This window comes from Abramis brama (genome assembly GCF_963993115.1).
Source record: "Abramis brama genome assembly, chromosome: 23".
NCBI lineage: Eukaryota > Metazoa > Chordata > Actinopteri > Cypriniformes > Leuciscidae > Abramis > Abramis brama.
Window position 1 is genome coordinate 6737786 of NC_139985.1, and position 19758 is coordinate 6757543.

At 38.3% G+C, this 19758-nt stretch overlaps 1 protein-coding gene across 4 annotated transcripts in view; it reads right to left on the bottom strand.

Annotated features, from left to right (window-relative positions):
* The window catches only part of slc38a3a (solute carrier family 38 member 3a), a 50280-nt gene that overhangs the window by 24757 nt on the left and 5765 nt on the right, over positions 1-19758 (bottom strand). The window contains exons 1-5 of one of the 4 annotated variants that reach the window (XM_084101069.1): positions 18014-18154; positions 7446-7636; positions 4944-4976; positions 4664-4760; positions 4413-4528 (exon numbers count right to left, since the gene is read on the bottom strand). In XM_084101069.1, coding sequence (XP_083957195.1) covers positions 4413-4528; positions 4664-4760; positions 4944-4976; positions 7446-7549 — 350 coding nt within the window. In that variant the 5' untranslated portion in view covers positions 7550-7636; positions 18014-18154. Of the gene's footprint in view, positions 1-4412; positions 4529-4663; positions 4761-4943; positions 4977-7445; positions 7637-18013; positions 18217-19758 lie in introns of those variants that run through there. The other 3 variants (XM_084101068.1, XM_084101071.1, XM_084101070.1) reach the window with 3 other exon arrangements.

The following is a 19758-nucleotide window of genomic DNA, read 5'->3' on the forward strand; positions in this document are numbered from 1 at the left end:
GGTTGGGAATCAATAGGCATGGTTAGACTGAGGGTCTAATAGCCAATACTTTTTCGACTCAATTCGGTACCCACTGATAGGCGGCTGCTTTCAAATGGTCCCGTGCTTATTTGCTTTCTAATTACAACACGATTTGCAGCGTTGAGCACAGCGTTTGCACTGCAACTGAAGTGATTGACAGCTTCAGTCATTAAGGGAGCGCTTAATTTCTTTCTGTATATAATCTATTTGCAATTTCAATAAAAGTTTTATCTTTCATGCTGCTAAGAGGATCAACGGCCACGTATACACCGCAGAGTTTCAGGAGACAACCGCATTTAAATGCAGAGTGAATCTGCTAAAATATCCCTGATATTATATGACAGTAAATATAATATATATGTTTTTTTTTAATGTATAGAGACCTCTAAGCGTCTGTATAGCCTATGGTATGATTTAAACAAATGTGCATAAATGTGTTAAAAATAGCCTGCAATACCCTGTATGGGCAGATTGTTCACATGATGTAGGCAAAAGTTTTGTATTGTTTACACGACGGATGCACATTCTCAATTTTTTTACATTTAATTATTAACATGTTGGGCTGTGTGTCTATTTTTCTTAAAAACATAATGTTAGTTTGATTGCTTGTGTTACATAAGAAAATAAATATTTTTTGTCTACCTGATGTAGATTTAATGCGGGTGCAGTTCGGGTCACGGTCTTTATGTCAAGCGGGTCGGGTCGGGTACGGAATTACATTAGTGCTGCTGTCGGATAACGGGTCGGGTGTTCTGTTAAATACTGCGAGAGAGGTTTAGCAAACAAGACCCGTGCAGGACTTTACGTTTCATTTACGTAATAACATAGTCCTAAATGTTTCTCCTAAAATAAAATAAAAATAAAAAAAGAAGCAAATTAGATATTGAGATCATATTTAAAAAAGTAGAACTATAAAAGTAAAGTGGATGGTCTTATGTCATCACACAAGAAATTAATTAATATACTGAACTCTCTGACTTGGTTTCTGATGATAATATGATGAAATCTTTTGCGAAACTCCAGAGGAGACAAATTTACTGTGATCTTTTTCTCAGGAGAAAAATCTGAGCATGAGTCACTCTTATCTAGAAGAAAAGAAAGAAAGGAACTCCACACACTGTGTTATGTGATGCTGGATATTCTGTGTTTTGTAATGTTGTGCATTTCTGGGAGATGTGGACCTACTCTCGCCTCTAGGGAACTGCTGCCAAGATTCAAAGTGACAGAGCAAAATCAAGCCTGAAGTCAAACCACAACTCATACAGGCAAAACCCAACATAAACATTTCAGAATCTGTCCTTCCTCTATATACACCAAATTCTATATACACCTAACGACAATGTATTACAGTATGAGACTCTACAAAGATATCTCCATAGCAAGGTCTATAGTAACTCCCATAAACCTTATGAATTCATTCACAAGAGCTGCAGTATTGTTGAAAGGAATATTAGCGCCGTTTAATTAAATTGTGTCTGGGATTGATTTATGTGTAGCCTGAAGTCACAATCTGCACTGGAGAAACACAGTTCTCAGATTGGACAGGTACCACACACGCAGAAATCGAGAGTGCGGAAAGTTTAAGTGTGCCAAATATCACAGAACCCCAGTCACACCAAACAGCTCAAACCCAAAGCCCTTTCAGAAAAAAATCCTCTGTACATTGCTTAACCCAGATTAAAAGGCCAGACTGGTTTTCATAAAGCATGCACAGCCCATGTTAAGTAGCACAGGTCATTAGATCATTCTCTTTGTTAACAAAAGTAATGTAGCGTGCCTGGAGTGAATGTGGAACTCCCGTGCAACATAAGTTTCCTGGTGCAGCCCGCTCAGCTCTATACTGAAGGTCAGTCAGGACACAAATCTCTCCGGCAATCTGACTTTACTAATAAAGGCTGCTTTACTGGAGGATTAATACAGCAGGGGAACCAGTGCAGAGAACGGGACTTAACCCAGATCATGACAACTAACAAACTTTAGGGAAGCTGTGATGTTTACACTGCATAAGAACCGAAGCAAGATTTGAGAAAAAACCTATGAAAAGCTAAAGAGATTAGACAATGAGCTTGAACATGATGTTAACTATTGTTAGCGAATGTTCAAGAGTGATCCAGGAACTATAAAGTGTTAAATATCTGCTTCCACTGCCTCATAAGAGTCTAAACCTATAGCCTCTTACAGGTCCATAACATTATACCTAATAACTTCTTAAATGCTTGGGGTCGGTAAGTTTTTATGTCCTTGAAAGAAATCTCTTGAGCTCACCAAGGCTGCATTTATTTGATCAAAAATACATTAAAACAGTATTATACTACAGGGCCGTTGAATGCTTGAATATGATTGGTTGACGAACGTTCTAAGGTGTGCATTATTTTCAGGGAAACGCACAGCTAAAGTAGTTCCAGGCAGGTCTTGACCGCATTACAGTTCCATATCACTTCGCGTAAGTCAACTGTAATAACGGAAAATAAGATACAATTCATAACAAGAAAAAGCATTTAGCCCCATGCGCTTGATCTGCAATTTTCAATAATGTCTAACTTCACAATCAATGGAAACATGCAGTTTAATTTTAATAAATAAAGTATATAGTCCCATCTATAATCAATAAAAAAATTAAACTGAATATAGGCTAAATAAATGGATAGTCCTGAAGCACGGATTTTTATTGCAGATAATATAACAAATAAATAATTATTGATAGGCCTACTTGTTAAAAGGGCTTTGTGTTTCATTTATTTGGCTAGTCTACTGTCATCTGTAAATAATAGAAAAAAAGAATGAACGAATGAATTAAAACGAATTGAATAAATAAATAAATAAATAATAATATTGACGCACATGCTTTTCTGTCTCATTATTGCAACATCTCTCTCTAATAACTGCATTAATAACTGCATAAAGCCGGGGACACACTTTAAGGCCGGTTATGAATGTTATTTGATACTTATGACTGATCATGCCCAAACGCGTGTTCAGCGCATTCAGTCTGTGTTCAAAGTCGGTGTTTAAAATCTGCTGCGATGAAAACAGTCAGAGAATGTGTCAGCTAGTCATGTGTCCCCAGCATTAGTCTGCTATCAGTGGCTCAAACCTCCGTTACTAACTCTAAAATGACGTTTTGGAATTAGCAACGGAGGCATGGGATTAGATGCGTAAGAAATTAGTCCTACATACAAGAGCGTTTTAATGACAAAAACTTTACAAAAGTCTTGAAATACATAATCTGAACAATGTTTCGAGGTGTGGTAACTGTAGTATAAGCGGAATAATTGACTTCAGGCCGTTGAATTATTAGAAAAATAATGCACACCGAGGTGTAACGGCCACTCCGCTTCGCGTCGTGACCGCATTACCACCTCGGGTGTGCATTATTTTTCTAATAATTCAACGGCCTGTCGTCAATTATTCCTTACATATTGTGAAATATAATTACAATTTGAAATAATTGTTTTCTATTTTAATACTTAAAATTAAATTATTTCTGTGCTGGCAAAGCTGAATTTTCCGCATAATTACTCCAGTCTTTAGTGTCACATGATCCTTCATTCTAATATCTGATTTGGTGTGCAAGAAACATTTCTTATTATTATCAATACTTAAAACAGTTGTACTACTTAATATTTTTGTGCAGTGATACAAAATTGTCAGGATTCATTGATAGAAAGTTCAAAAGAACATAACATATTATTTGAAATATAAATCTTTATTGTCATTATGTTTCCATGAAGAACCTTTAACATACATAGAACGTTTCCAGTGCATAAAGGTTTTTTTTATAGTGGAAAAAGGTTCTTTAAGTTATGTTTTTTACACTTAGAAAATGTGTCTTTTGAGGAACTTTTCAGTAAAACTCTCTTCTAATGCATCGCTGTGAAAAACTCCTTTAGGAACCTTTATTTTTAATAGTATAAAAAAACGTAACAATAATAAAAGATAATTTATTATGACTTCTGACTTTAATATTTCCCCACAAAGTGATTTATGATGTATCAAATGCACAATGATCATATTAATTCTAGCTCAAAATGAATTATCTGTTCTCCATTAAAGTGCCCCCCCCCATCATGCTTTTTCAGAGTCATCAGTAATTCCAGTCTTACTGGAAATCACAACAGACTGGGCCATCTGACCAATCAGAGCAGAGTAGACTCTCAGAAAGGAGGGGTTTAGAAAGGCTGAATCCTTTACAGAACCGTTTCAGACACTGTGAGAAAAGGGGTGATTCTGCAATGAATATTATGAGAGATTTAAAGTGTTTTTTGACCTTGGATGCATGTAAACCAATTGTAAAAGACCCCCAAAACAAAACAAGGAACCTTTAAAAAAAGCACTTTAAGGAATTACCCCAAAAATCTGAACACAGAGTTTGACCTAAAACTGTAACTTACATAAAGAGGACAATGCCCGTGTTAGCCATGGCATACGCTAATCCCAGAATTCCACTTCCCATGATGGCGTTTCCCAAGTTGAAGACGGACATCCCAAAAGAAGTCTTTCCCTCAAACTAAGCAAGAAGAAAAACAGAGCAGTTAGTCCACACATTCACATTTGAAACACTTCACAACATTATGGTCTCATCTGAAGGATACACATCGTCACATATTGCTATACATGAAATCTTACCAAAAGTTCAACTTACATCCGTGAAGCGAGGGTTTTTCTTGTCATCTACATTGGACAGGAACTCTGAGCTTTCTGGCAGGTTTGCCTCTGCATTACCTGGAGTTCTGTCAGTACTAAAAACACAAACAACAGCCATGAGGGATTGCCTTGTTTGGCAGTGCATCAACAGATAGGGTTAACACCACCAAAACAGTAACTGAGGGTGGGTGCTTTAATTATAGATGCATGATTTGCAGCTGCAGACACACACAAAAAAAACTTATGTCTGCAACAATTCTGCTCTCTGCATGACGTACCTGACATTTTCTGTGCTATTTGGTACAAGTTCCCTAAGGAGCAGAGTAGGAGCCGCATCCACGAAAGCACAAGAGACAAGGAAATCATGATGAACACATCCTTAGTTAAACACACTGATGAAGGTATGTGGCCAGTTAGGGGGAAGTGATGTCTAGCTGAGAAACTTTTCATTTCCTTAGGGTGAAGGTAGGCAGTTCTTCTACATGCAGGGTGATTTTATTTTGCATATAAAATTATATATAGGTGTTTCTTCAACTATGGGCCCTTTTGGCCATGTAAAGAAAAACAATTATATCTTAAAAGACACTTTTTGTGTTCTCACTAATCATTTATTACTACTAGCAATGTGTATTGTGTTCTGTCATTTTTTTCTAGAACAAAACATTTAAGTTCCACCATATCTCACACTACTATGTTTTGCATTTGACAACATTCAGTGGTGGAAATTATTTTTGATGCATTTTTTTAAAAACATTTATAATATTAAATTGCTCCTCCTTTGTCTTGCTAAGGCAAATTTCATAGCATCTTATGTATCTTAAATGCACACAATTAAATGATATTGTCACACATTTTTCATAATCTGAGATAATTACAGCCTAACTGGAAATGACACACAATAGTGAAACCTTCTTTTTACAAGTGATGTTTACCTTGATTTACCATCTCAGGCATGCTCTTCTTTGTGAACAAGTACATTAACTAATGAAACTTTATTAGTGGCAAAAAAATTTGCTGTATTTGAAACAATGCCACAACTGAGGGACAGATTTGCTTTGTGTAAACAAAAAACTGTAAATAAAAGTAAGTATTTTAATCTGTAGATCATTGAGACAGTAATAGTTAATAGTGATGCACCAATTCTTTTTTAAACACCAAAAAATGTATTGGATGATAGGCACGCTAAAAAAAATGTTCAGTGAAGTTTTGTTCATGCATCAACTGAAACCAGCATAGACAAAAAAAAATTAAATAATCACAGTTCATTAAAATGAAGATCCATTAAAAATGAAAAATCGATATTGTCAATCCAGACCTACCATCCACACAGCTCACGTCTACCTGTTCAAAACGTGCCATCGGAGAAGTGCTAATTAAACGTCACCGTTTAGTTCAATGATTTTGACCCTCCAAATCTGCTTTTTATTCAGCAACCAAATATTTTTTGTCGATTTTGGAATAATTTCAGTGCATCACTAGTTGTTTTTCAGTAGTTTGTAGATTGAATGTCTGGGTCTTAGAAAAAATCTAAAGTCATCACATAAAAAGTTCCTGTAGTTTAAGAAACACCCATATACATTAGTTTGTATAAACATCTACACATAAACATCTACACAATCACAAACACATTGGAGGTTTGAACACAGTTATATAGAAAGAGCATAACATCAGTGCTACTGAATGTGCCCAGTGATGTCTGAACTGTGCTGTTCAGTGACATTTAGGACTGTGATGACAGACAAGCTTCACCTTATTAGGATGACATGACTGGATGATACTGCAAAAACACACACTAATGTTCATAAATACTGGATATATGCACTAATATAAGGCACCCCATAAACACATTTTATTCCATAATCTTAAAGGGTTAGTTCACCCAAAAATGAAAATTCTGTCAGTAATTACTCACCCTCATGTTGTTCCAACCGCGTAAGACCTTCGTTCATCTTCGGAACACAAATTAAGATATTTTTGATGAAATCTGAGTGCTGGATCACTTCTCCATAGGCTGCTAGGTGACCGAAACTTGCTGGCCCAGAAAAGTTATTAAAGAGATCGTTAATATAGTCCAAGTGACTACAGTGGCTTAATCTTAAGTATATCAAGCGACGAAAATACTTTTTGTGCGCAAAAACAAACAAAAATAACGACTTTATTCCACTATTCATTTCCTTCTCTCTGGGCCTCTAGTTGGTTCACGTAGTGTTTTTGCGCAGCGCGTCTGTGTTACACGTCACCACGCAGGCTCACTATTGGCCGACGCTGGTCATGTGTGTGATGCGTGTTGACGTGCAACACAGACGCGCAGCGCAAAAACACTACGAGGCCCAGAGAGAAGGAAATGAATAGTGGAATAAAGTCGTTATTTTTGTTTGTTTTTGCGCACAAAAAGTATTTTCGTCGCTTGATATACTTAAGATTAAGCCACTGTAGTCACTTGGACTATATTAACGATCTCTTTAATAACTTTTCTGGGCAAGCAAGTTTCGGTCACCTAGCAGCCTATGGAGAAGTGATCCAGCACTCAGATTTCATCAAAAATATCTTAATTTATGTTCCGAAGATGAACGAAGGTCTTACGCGGTTGGAACAACATGAGGGTGAGTAATTACTGACAGAATTTTCATTTTTGGGTGAGCTAACCCTTTAACAACTACTAAATGATAAAGCTTATACCAACCGAAACTGTATTACTAAAACTGAACACATTGTATGACTGACAATAAACCATCCTGAACTAGACAGACACTATAGTGCACCCTTGAGCGCATACTTACTGAGCAGCATCTTCTGATTGGCTTTTTATTGCAGTCACAGTTGTCTCCTCACCAGCTTCGTGCCCCTTCCCATTGGGGATAGTGTTCATCTCGGCAGGCTCCATGCTTTCAGAAAGATTATTCTCGGTCTTCAAGTGTGCGTGTGTGAGAGAGAAAGATCTATAGAGAAACTGTGTCTGTCCCTTGTTTCCCTATAAGAGAAGGATGTAAAAAAAAAACAGTATATGTTAATCCTAGCTTAAAGGAGATGTGTTCATCTCTCTAAAATAGAGCAGTGAAGGTACGTATTATGTAAGGCATTGAAATAGGATAGTAATGTGATCCTCAAGGCCCGAAACACACACATAGGTAAGTCTACACAAACTCAATTTCACATGCTGATGCTTTCCGAAATGTTTGAGAATTTAAAGTCTGCATGAAACGGACACTGAGATCATTTTTCCCTCTATTGTAACATATAATATATCCAAGGGAAGCAACTTCTCAGATGAGAAAAAAATGTAAGCCAGCACTTGATTTTGTCGATCAGTAATTGATTGGATCAGTGCATTGTTGTTGTTTGCTAATTGCTACGAGTACGATCTCATGTGAGTGACAGGTTGCTGCTGGTAATGGAGAGGTTATTGTCCCGTCCTCACGTCATCAGAGAAGAAATGTCATTGCAAGGGGAAGAAGTTAATATTTTTTATTAAAGATTATGAAGGCACATGAATCTAAAAAAAAATATGATGTACATAGATAAATTATTTATAATAAAAAAATAAGAAATGTCAATCTGAATTTCATGCTGACTTGAAGCTCAAGCATTAGTTGCATTCTTCTCAGCGTTGCCACTAGGGGTGCTATAGAAAATCAGTATCCCTAGAAACACTTTGAACAATTTAGAACATCAGTGGAGAAAGGCAAATAGTTCATCATAACATCATAATATACATAATTCACCCGCTATGTTGCTAAATATAAAAACCGGGATAGCTGGCTTCTCTTGAGACTCCCCTGCTTCGCAGCATAGTAAATAAAATATACTAAAGCCTGCCGGCACGTTGACATGATTGGTTACAAGGTAGTTTGTGACATAAGAAACACTGGCGAATTCAAACCACATTTTTGAGACTTTTCTCTTTTTCACTGCAGTTTTAAAGAGAAAATACTCAGCAATGGTGTTGACTTATGACTTTGTACATAGTTTGTCTTTAAGCATATTATTAACACCACATAGAAATATAAAAAACATTCAAATCTTGATTTTCACCACAGGGGGTCTTTAAAAAGGCTTTAATAGGCCTTATGGACAGACAGAACTTCCTCTATTACTTTGGTTCTCTGTATTACTCTCATGTTTTTCTTCCTTCTTGCATGACAAAACAGCTCCATCAAATCTCTGCCACTGCCAAATTAACTTTGAAAAACAGTCGGTAACCTTTTGCACCGTTACCGTAAAACTGAATAAGTCATCACTTTCCTGACTCTACTGAGAGGTGTTGTTCTCGCTTCTCTCCTTTCACTATACGGCTCCTGATGTCTCTATAGCTGTTTTTGTGGTCTCTTCCTGTCTTCTTTGGTGCCTGACTCCCTGTGGCTGCTTATGATGGACCTGAGTGGGTGCTGAGTCCTGAAAGCACAAGCTGACATGCGTCTCCAGGCTCCCATTTGGCCCCCTGGTATTCCCAAACCTGGTCTGAAAGGACAGAGCCCTAGTATCACATTAGCTACAAAGCATAAACAGAAGTAGGGGGAAAGAGTAGGGGAGGGAACCTACACTCCAAACCAGTGGGCCCATAGCGGAAAGCAATGAAAGCCAGCAGAACCAGCTATGACCAGCTCAGAACCAGTTCTGGCCCTCTTTGTCTATTCATCTCGCTTTTTTTTTCTTTCTTCCCATTCCTTTGCTTTTAATTAGGAGAAGCTTAACATAACAGTCATGCTCTCTTCATGCTTAAAACTCTGGGCTGGCATTACCTCGAGTTCCCCCAGCTCCTTTTCTCCCTTCTTCCCCCTCGCTCTTCCCCACTACGCCCTGGAAATGTGAATTAATAACCAAGCAGAAAACAAATCGGTGTGAACTCTGAGAAGATAATCTCTGAGTTATCCAGTGAGATGCCACGTTACCCGGCTTGCTACGCAGCCACGGAGAGAGCAATGTGGTTGGGCAGCAAAGCACGGTACGCAATTGTGCATGCTGTGCTGTTTCCTGGGAACAGGGCTGGAGGAACAGAAGGGTGATTGTGCCAAGCGTCATTATACCAGTGGGGCCTCCTTGGCTCAAACTCGCCAGGGCACTCGAAGGGCTGAAAAGGTAATTCAACGGATCCCCAAATTGAAAAAAATGGTGAACCTTAAATTTGGGAATGGGAAGCGGACCTATGATGGGGGCAGAGGTTTGTGCCAAGATGCTGAATGGAGAACCAGCCTGTCCTTCATGCACTCCACTAATCAGACAGACAGTGGTTACAAGTGATTGGCCGGAGGAGTTCAAGGCTTTGGGCGGAGTCAATTGAGCTAACTGCAACAGGTCCCGTTGTTGCATATTTAAACACATAATAGCTGCGGCGTTCGCTCTGCGCCAGAATATGTGACGACTTTCAACCGGGTCTGAAAAACAAAAACAGAATTTGTTTTCATTCTACGCCGACGTCTGGCAACTCCTAAACACACTGGGGATGAAACTGCTTTGCCAACTAGGTCATAGCTTAAGTTTCTTGAATAATGAGAAGTTTATTCATGGATTAAATACTCTATGCAGCCTGCTTTCAATTGCTCATCTAGACTAAACCCGCTAGTATAGACGCACGCTTCCAAAGAGTCGTAACATTGCCTCCCTGCTTATGTAACAATGTCCCACGTACTCAAAAAGAGGAGTGGACATGCTAATTTGTACTCATTATGTCTGCATGACATCAAGCAGTCACATGCAAAAGAGCATGAATTTGTTGCGACATGATTGGTGTTGTCAGGAGCTGATTTAGCACGGTGGCTGTGAAAAGCACTTATTAGAAGTGCTGCAACGACACATCAATGTTCATTAAAAACAGCCTACGAATGTGTTTAAAGTGTCCATAAATTACTGCTATTAAGACTGATTCATCCCTCTCTGTCACGGGATTCAACACCAACAAAAACGTGAGTGCAAGAGGAAGAAATCGACTAAGAATGGATTACAGCAAATGGTGGAGAGAAAGAGGTTAAAAATAGTGGTAGCTAGGCCGTTTCTAGGTGGTTGCTAGGGTGTTCTGGAAGGTCGCTATGTGGCTGCTTACTAGTCGATGTCAAAAGAGCACTCCCATGTCTTTAATGGTTTTTCTTAACACATAAACAACATCTTTAATAACACATAAATGCAGTACATCTGTCTTGGGTACATTAGGGCAGTGTTTAATGTGAGCACCACATGATTTTCTAGGGTGACACAGGCTTAAACTTACCCAAGCAACGTGAGCATAATCATCTCTCTGTCTGCAAATAACCACAGAATCTTATTTACAAAAATTAAATGAAAGACAAAATTAGATAAGGTGAGAAAAATCGAAAAGACAGCCAGATGCAGATTGCAGACAGAGAAATGTCGCACCCCCACAACACAGCTGACGCAACTCCACAGCATCTGACGTGGGCAAAGCTATATTGGGACGTCACTCGTTCCAGGGGTTTACACACAGCACTGGAATTTTTGCCCTCAGCTTTCAGATGTGAGTGAGCTACGTGGTTTGGTGTTCTGCTCTTTTAAATGATCCCTGCTGTCAGATTACTTACAGACATACAGCTCTGTATACCTGGCAAACACTCACACACCTCTGCTATTCACTTCATTAAACCTGCACTGTAATAACCAGGCTAATTGCTCAGTCAAAAGCCCCTGGTCTTTAATTAACCAATGAAGGATTTGGAACTGCTGTGAACAACCCTCTGTCCGGCCTACCATCTGGATTATAATCTCAGATTATGTAGGATATTCCGTCAAATTCATCATATTCCAAGAAAAATGATTCAGGTTATTAATAAAGCAACATTTTGGGAGATTTGTCTTTAGCTTTATATATTTGAGAAATTAAAGGGGCTCTTCTCTTGCAGAACGCCATTAAGAATATATTCTCCAAAAAAAAAAGCATTTGATAAATTATATGGAAAAAACACTATTAAAAATATATAAAACACATATAAATATATGTGTATAACGTGTGTGTGTGTGTGTGTGTGTGTGTGTGTGTGATTATGTAAATTATGTACAATTATGTCATAATTTACTCATCATCATGTCATTTTAAACCCAAATGATTTTCTTCAGCGAGAAAACACAAAATATTATAAGAAAGTAATATTTTAAGAATGCCCGAGCACACGTTTTTCACACCTTAATGCTCCATATGCTGAATGTAAAAAAGTAAATTAGAGTTGTGCTGAAAGGGAACATAATAAACAAGTTTTTTACTTTTAGGTGCTCATTTTTGGAGCTTGACAGTCTCAATTCATTTTCATTCTATTAAAAAGAGCAGCAAACATCCCGCCTAATTCCACTGAAGAAAAAAATTATACAGGTTTGGGATCAACGACATGAGAGTGAGTAAATGATGACAGAATTTTTATTTCGAGTGAATTATCTCTGTAGTTTGGTATAATCACCATTTCCCTCCACAAGAGAAATGGTGGAGATTAAACAGACTAAGAGATTGACAATGACAGTTCTCTCCCACTTTAGATGAGCAGCTAATACAGCAATGTTTTCATTGAGTCATATGCCACAATCCAACACTTATTCACACAAGTGCAGAATCTGTTGGATTTTTCAAAGCCGTCACACATGGGCTAAACTGGATTAAAACTGGATCACATGCCCGCCTGACTGCAGGATAAACACCAGATTCTATATTTGCGGTCAAAAATAGCACAGAACATTCACAATCAGTCATGTGACAAGCAGAGATGTATAGCGCTAGCATCACACTATGCATCCTGTGATGTAAAGAGCAGACGTTCTGTCAAGGTTGCTTTTGAAGTGAGTGGATAACAGTCAACTGTGCAAGGACCGGATACATAAACAAGACATCAACAAGTGTGTCAAGGCTGAAAAAATATTTTCTGACTGCCATGATAAAAACACCTTGTTTTCCAATGCAAAATTCTGAACATGATCCTCACTGTAAGAAATCAGACTGTGAGCTGCATTTACATGAGGGATTGAAATGGTGGCTAGCAGACAAAAACAGTCTCTAGGGTTAATTTTGATCATGGCTGGTCTTGAAAAGAAAAGAAAAAAATGAAGACTATGTATGTGGAGCAGGTGGTTTGTTGTCTCACTGGTTGCATCATAAGGTTGTGCTCAACTATAGGGCTTGGGTGCCGCGTTGCATTCTGGGACGTGGCGGCCATGTTGATGGCCTCGCGAATGTAAACATACAGCAAGTCGAACGAGGAGAAAGTTGGGAGAAAGAAAAGAAAGAAAAAAGATGTTAAAATCCCGAAAAAGATGTGGAATTTACTGGGATACATTAAATAAGGAAGCCAGGGACCGGTATGTGGACAAAATCGGCACTATTAACGGTTTGGATCCATATGAAATTCCCAACAAAGAGTGGAGCACCGACGACAACTTGCTGCCGCAGTTTTGCATAACAGACATCTTCGGCTACCTTGTTTGTGGTGTGAGCGCCTACACTTCAGAACAGTTCCGAAGCTACAAGTCATTGGAGTCTCATGTGCAGTTCACAAATGGAATTTAATACTCTCATAACATCAACGTTAGCCCTTCCATCGGACCTGTCAGTCTCTGTACTGTTGTCCTGTTGCTACCCCCTTGCCCTTTCCAGCGAAACAGATGTTTCAAAGCATCGTTTTGCTTACTTGAAAGCAACCTTAGCGTGATGTTGGCCTTTTTAAGATAACAGCGTGGTTGTTGTGACAGCACGATTTCACGCCAATCTGTAAGTTAAACAAAGTCACGTTAGACCTAGCTTCACAACTCGCTTAGTTAATGCAGCAGTTTTGTATTTTTGCTGTCAGCAGAGGGATAGCAACAGAAAGATGAATGTTGAAATTTTCATTTTCGGGATATTTTACAGGAAAATACTAAAACGGGAAGACAGCGGGAAAAGAGCTCAAATACGTGACGTGAGAAACCCGGAAAAAACGGGAGGGTTGACAGCTACTAACTACACTTTTTTTTGCCGATTTTGTCCACATACCGGTCCCTGGCTTCCCTATTTAACGTATCCCAGTAAATTCCACATCCTTTTCGGGATTTTAACATCTTTTTTCTTTCTTTTCTTTCTCCCAACTCTGCTTCTCCTCGTTCGACTTGCTGTATGTTTACATTCGCAAGGCCATCAACATGGCGGCCACGCCATGTAATGACGTCACGACGCCCAAGCCCTATTGGTTCTTCTGAATTTCATCGGAGGTAAAAATTTGATTGTTGCGGTCATTAATCAGCTGTCGGTGGACGTAAAACTAACGATCAAAGACTTCAGATTTTTGCATAGAATTCAAGGAATCTTTTAGGATTCTCAACATTTGTCTCAAATGGCCACATTGTGGCCAAAATCGTACAGTGTGAACCCGGTTTACGCTGGGTCTTGTAAAGAATATACCCAAGTGTGAACATCTAAGTTTTCTAGTCGTTCCCAAATCGTTCAACACTAAAAGCATGGTTCGCACTTTGGTTCGCACAAAGCACTTCCCAACAAAATCAGCCCAATCATTTAAGAATGATTTATTCTTTCAAAATATAGCCATTCAAGACATTTGAAAACAAAATTTCACAATGTCAGTTTTTCTCTGGGCCAGCCCTCACAAAGAGTCTACAAGTGAACATCAATCTGAACAGTATGATACTGGATGTCAAACTGCATCACAATCAAAAACATCAAAGTGAAACATCAGAGTCCTGTTGCTCAAGTGTCCTTTGTCATCACTTTTTCATCACTCTAAAGATTATCACAATCTAGTGCTTGTCTTCATCTGTACTGCACTTCCCTCCTCTTTTCCCCCGCCATCTAGAGAGGATTTGTGATTAGTGAGATCTGTGTGACAGAGATTAATACCAAACACACCAATTTAAATGTCAAATGTCAACCCTTAACTTTTCTCCTAAATTACATGAATATATACACACTACATATCAAAAGTTTGGGGTGTTTTGAAAGGAGTCTCTTATTCTCACCAAGGCTGCATTTATTTGATCAAAAATACAGTAAAAACGGTAATATTGTGAAATATCATTACAATTTAAAATAAATGTTTTCTATGTTAATATATTTTCAAATGTAATTGACTCCTGTGATGGCAAAGCTGACTTGTCAGTCTTCAGTGTCACATGATCATGATCCTTCAGAAATCATTCTAATATGCTGATTTTTGTGCTCAAGAAACAATTCTTCTTATATCAATGTCTTAACATTTTTACGGAAAATATTTTTCAATGTTCTTTGATGAATCAAAAGTTCAAAAGAATAGCATTTTTAAATAGAAATAAAAAAACAGTACTAAATCCAAAATTTGTGGGTAGTGTTAAATAAAATAAAAAAAATGGTATGGGCCGTACTATTATTAAATGATGCAAATGAAGAAAAAAATGCAGGCAGGTGCATCTCGTATGGGAGAGGACGATCGTCATATGGAGGTACGTCACATGCTTCGAGAGCAGCTTCCTAAAAGGGAGATTTAGCAAATCTCTTTCATCCAGGCAAATTCTCTCACTCTCATCTCAAAAAGAGGCTTCGGGCTCAGAATGAAGCTGTCAGATCCTGATGAAGTTGTTGTTTTTTTTCATCTGCCACAGTGGAGGGGTTTGGAGACGTCACAGGCATCAGGCATTGCCCATCATATATGATGAGCTTTGCCTGGCCTCTTTGTTCCTCCCCTACTCTCCTTCACTCCCTCTTTCCACCCCCAACGCTTTCTGTGTCTCTTTCCCCGGAGGCAGCGTGGAGAGTGACTCATTGCAAATGTGATTTATTTATAGGCCTGTGCTCCACATCCTGTCGGGGCTGCTCAGGTTCCCACACTGAGATCGCCACAGGTAGTGGAGTTAACATCACACGTGCACAAACCAAGCACAGGTAAAGCAAACACCAGTATAGACCTAAAATGGCTTGATCCACATTGAATACAGGGCTCACACTGACAGCCAGGGAAACAAGTAGTAAATCAAATCATCTGTTTAAATTATGTGATATATGTTCTATTACAGTGATTATGCTCCTTTATTCATATTATCATTAAACCACAGCACATCTATGTCAGTGAAAAGATAGAAATTAAAAGGTAAAATCTCTATTTTTTTAATGATATCAAAAAACATTTTTAAAAGTCTTCATTTGTTTATTTTTATATTCCTCTTATAGTTTATTTTGATAGCACATGAATAAAGTTTACAATCTGTTAATTATGAGGTTTAAATTCAGTTGGGATACTGCCTTTTAAAGGGTAACTTAGAATGGAAACACCACTTTTAAGTTTGACCGTATTTTCGTTTTAGGTTAAAATGCCTTGTGAATGGGAGTGAATGGGGCACTTTTATGATAGCATCAAAAATCACTATTTTTAAAACACTAAGGAGGCTCGATACAACATGAAACTTTGCTCAAAGTATTACCAGGGGCTCTACACATGAACTCGAGCATTGAGAACACTGTTTGTGTACACAGAGTTTACTAAAAAGAGAGATTTTGAACAACTCACTGTAGCTGTGTCCGCCGGCATTTTGACAGTCAAAAATAGTGGATTTCCAAATGCGAATGAACTGACTCTGAATTTTAGTATTGTTTCTTATATGAGGATCCTTTTTCAAATACAAGGTCAATATTGATTTTCACTAACGAGAAAACAACAAATTATCCGTGAATTTATATTGAACTAAGCTTTAGGAGCTTTCCATCTTTACTCTCCTCTCTGTTACAGAGATCAACTATTTTTGACTGACAAAATGCCGGCGGACACAGCTACAGTGAGTTGTTCAAAATCTTTCTTTTTAGTAAACTCTGTGTACACAAACAATGTTCTCAATGCTCGAGTTCATGTGAAGAGCCCCTGGTGATACTTTGAGCAAAGTTTCTTGTTGTGTCGAACCTTCTTAGTGTTTTAAAAATTTGATGCTATCATAAAAGTGCCCCATTCACTCCCATTCACAAGGCATTTAACCAAAAGGCATTTAACCAAAAAAGGAAAATACGGTCAAACAGTGGCGTTTCCATTCTAATTATGCTTTTAAACGAAAGTTTGGCTTGAGTAGATTAACAAAATGACCCTAGGTTGCATTTTGGCGAGAGTTATCCTTAAGGTGTCTAGACAGTATACAGCAAAGCAGCCCAATAGGTTTTAGAACAGAAACATTAACAACAGATGATATTCTAAAATAGAATTAAGAAAAATACTGTGAAATTGTCCCACTATAGCTCTTTGTCTTCAGAAGCCAATCATCTCTTGTTTCACACTTTTCTTATCCATTAATAGTTACTGAATGTGTAAATACTGTTAATAAGGAACAATTCTGAGATACAGTGTGAATGCAAGGTTTTGGATGAAAACATTGTGTGAAGAAACAAACATTATCCAGCGAGAAAGGACAGATTAAAAAGTGTGACTAGCATGAGAGATCTCATTACTTTACTAAGCTGTAAATAAATAAATAAATGTCACAAAAGAAAGAAAAAGTGATGAGCTGGCAAGCTGTCACATTAATCCCGATTGTATAAGATGATGGCATGAAGACACAAACAGTGATTAGATGCTACTGCCAGATTGCACTGAAGTTGATAAATCACACAAAAAAAAGAAAAACAGTTGGAAAAGAAATTGAGAATCATTCACGTTGCATTATGGGTAGCTGACCCTAACATGATAAGATCTGGATAGTGCATAAAGTGGCCCCAAAAAGTATTTGGGGACCATCAAAAATAAGAATTTCATATATATGAAAATAAATAAGTTTGCTGAGGGAGGTGATATTCCTAAGCTAGTTATAAAAAACTAAAAAAAAATGTAAAAATATAATAATAAAAATTACAGTAGGCAACAAGTTCTTAAAAAGGTGATGTCAATCCAAAAAGTGTTTATACCATTTTCTAAAAAATAATAATAAATGAATAACATGTGTAGAAACATTTGGTGTAACCAAGTAAGAAGAACCAAAAAAAAGACCTTCCTTTCACATTTATTACACGCGTGTACCTAAGGGGTGGTCGACATGATCATATCACAATTTCTTTCAGACAGGATCACGATCCACGATTTTATCACAATTCTTTTCATGTTGGCTTTTAAGACTGTTTTGCAAGTTACTAATTTCACTACTTAAAAATGTAGCCCTACAAAGTTGTTGTTTTCCTACAAAGAAAAAAGAACGTCAGGTTATTAATCATTATTTTTAAAAAATATTTCATTGCATTAAAAAATAATATATTAAATAAACAAACAAACCAAGTGGCACCTGTAACCATATTAGCTATAAGAATTGGAGAGTAATAGCATGTAAAAGTAATCGCTCTGAGCCCCATATCTAGAACAATCAAGTTCTAGAGTAATTATATCCTGCTCACTGAAAAAAATGCTACAGTACATCTTCAGTAAGACTGTACCTTACTCTACTTGAGTTCTCTTGGTTCAGTGACCGTATTTGTTTTCACTCTCTCCACACATCTGCCATTTCCGGTGTGTAGGGGCATGTTTCTCTGTTAGGAAGTTATTGTGTGATTTGGAGCGTAGAGGAGAACACTGAGGCAGTGTTGGATCGGTCAGGCGCTCAGCAGATGAGGGAAGCCTCCACATGTTGGCATGTCATCTGCAACAATAGAAGAGCATAACAGTGGTCCAAATAGGGCATATCGTTTCAGGTCGGCCCATCAAAAGCCATTCTGTGCCAGTGTCCACACACCAGTCCTAAACAAAGGGACACCCTCTCCTGTCTTCCCCGATGTTCTTCTCCTGAGTCACGTGGTGAGAGCAGAACATCGTGAGGGGATGTCACCGTGACCAGATGGCAAATCTATATACTGCTGCTGACACCTCTGATGAACCCGGGCGACCAATCAGAAGCCAAAGTTCCGCTGAAGACATCAAGAGACCTCCAATCACTTTCAAGCTCTTAAGACAAAGGATACTAGGCATTCATTTCCTCTTTAACAATAACACTATTGGTTGAGTAGAGAGAGATAATGTTTCATTGACTTGCTGCATTCTTGGCGAGAATTAACGGTGTTGTAATTGGAGTCACATTCAGTCAAATCCTTTATTAAATCAGTGAATTAAAAGCATGCATTCTCAATGGCTATGTTTACATGCAACCAAATAATCTGTTAGTAATCCGATTGAGCCTTCGATTGAGCCTCCGGTTGAGCCTACGAAATTTCAATCGGATTGAAAGGGGTGGTTTATTCCTTTTCTAATCCGATCGAGAGAACATGTAAACACTTGTTCGGATTGAAAACCGAAACTGAAAGGACTGCGCATGTGCAATGATGTAGAAATAGCGTAATGACAAGCGGAGCGAACTGTTCTTCCTGTTGAATAAAGTGTCATATAAATGAGTGTCCCGTCATTCTAAAATTCGTCAATGTCCCACCAGTCCTTGTTTCGGATTCTCATCCACAGACGACGCTTTCAGGCATGGGAAGGGGCATTTTTACTGCATGATAAATATAAGCAGCACAGCACAACGGTTCATATGCTCATTGTCTCCAAATTATGACCAGAAATGGATAAATATTAAGGCTATGTTTACACGGAAACGATCTGAAGAGAAAACGCAAAAGTGGCGTTGCGTTATCACTTTTTATTCTGCGTTTAGACGAGCGTTATGGGGGGGAAATCTGCGTGCATATGGTGACGCAAAAGTGTGTGAAATTCGATGTAGTATGCACTCCAGGCGGCTAGGTGGCAATGTGAAGCACTGCCACACAACAACACCAAGTCCGCGCGCCTGCGTACAACCTTCTTTCTACTTCTCTCCCTAGCAGACTTTTGCGTTTTTACCCTTTAGATGGGAACGCGACGGTGGAGTGTTTTTAAGATTTCCACTCTGGAGGGTGGTTTCACTTTTTTGCGTTTTTAAGCCCCTAAAACGCTGTCGCCGTCTAAATGAAAGGCACATCTGATCAAATATTTTTACATTTTCACCCGCGAGCATTCTCGTGTAAACAGGGCCTAAGTCTGCTGTTTAAAACAAATAAAGAACCAATGTAGGAGAATAGTTATCATACGCAAAACAGCGGAAAACTGTATATTCGTGCAGTGTGCGCATGTCTGGTACCCTGTGACCTAGTTTTGCTGTGTTCTGATTAGTTCATTATTCCCACCTGTTGTCTTGTTAATTATCCCATTAGTC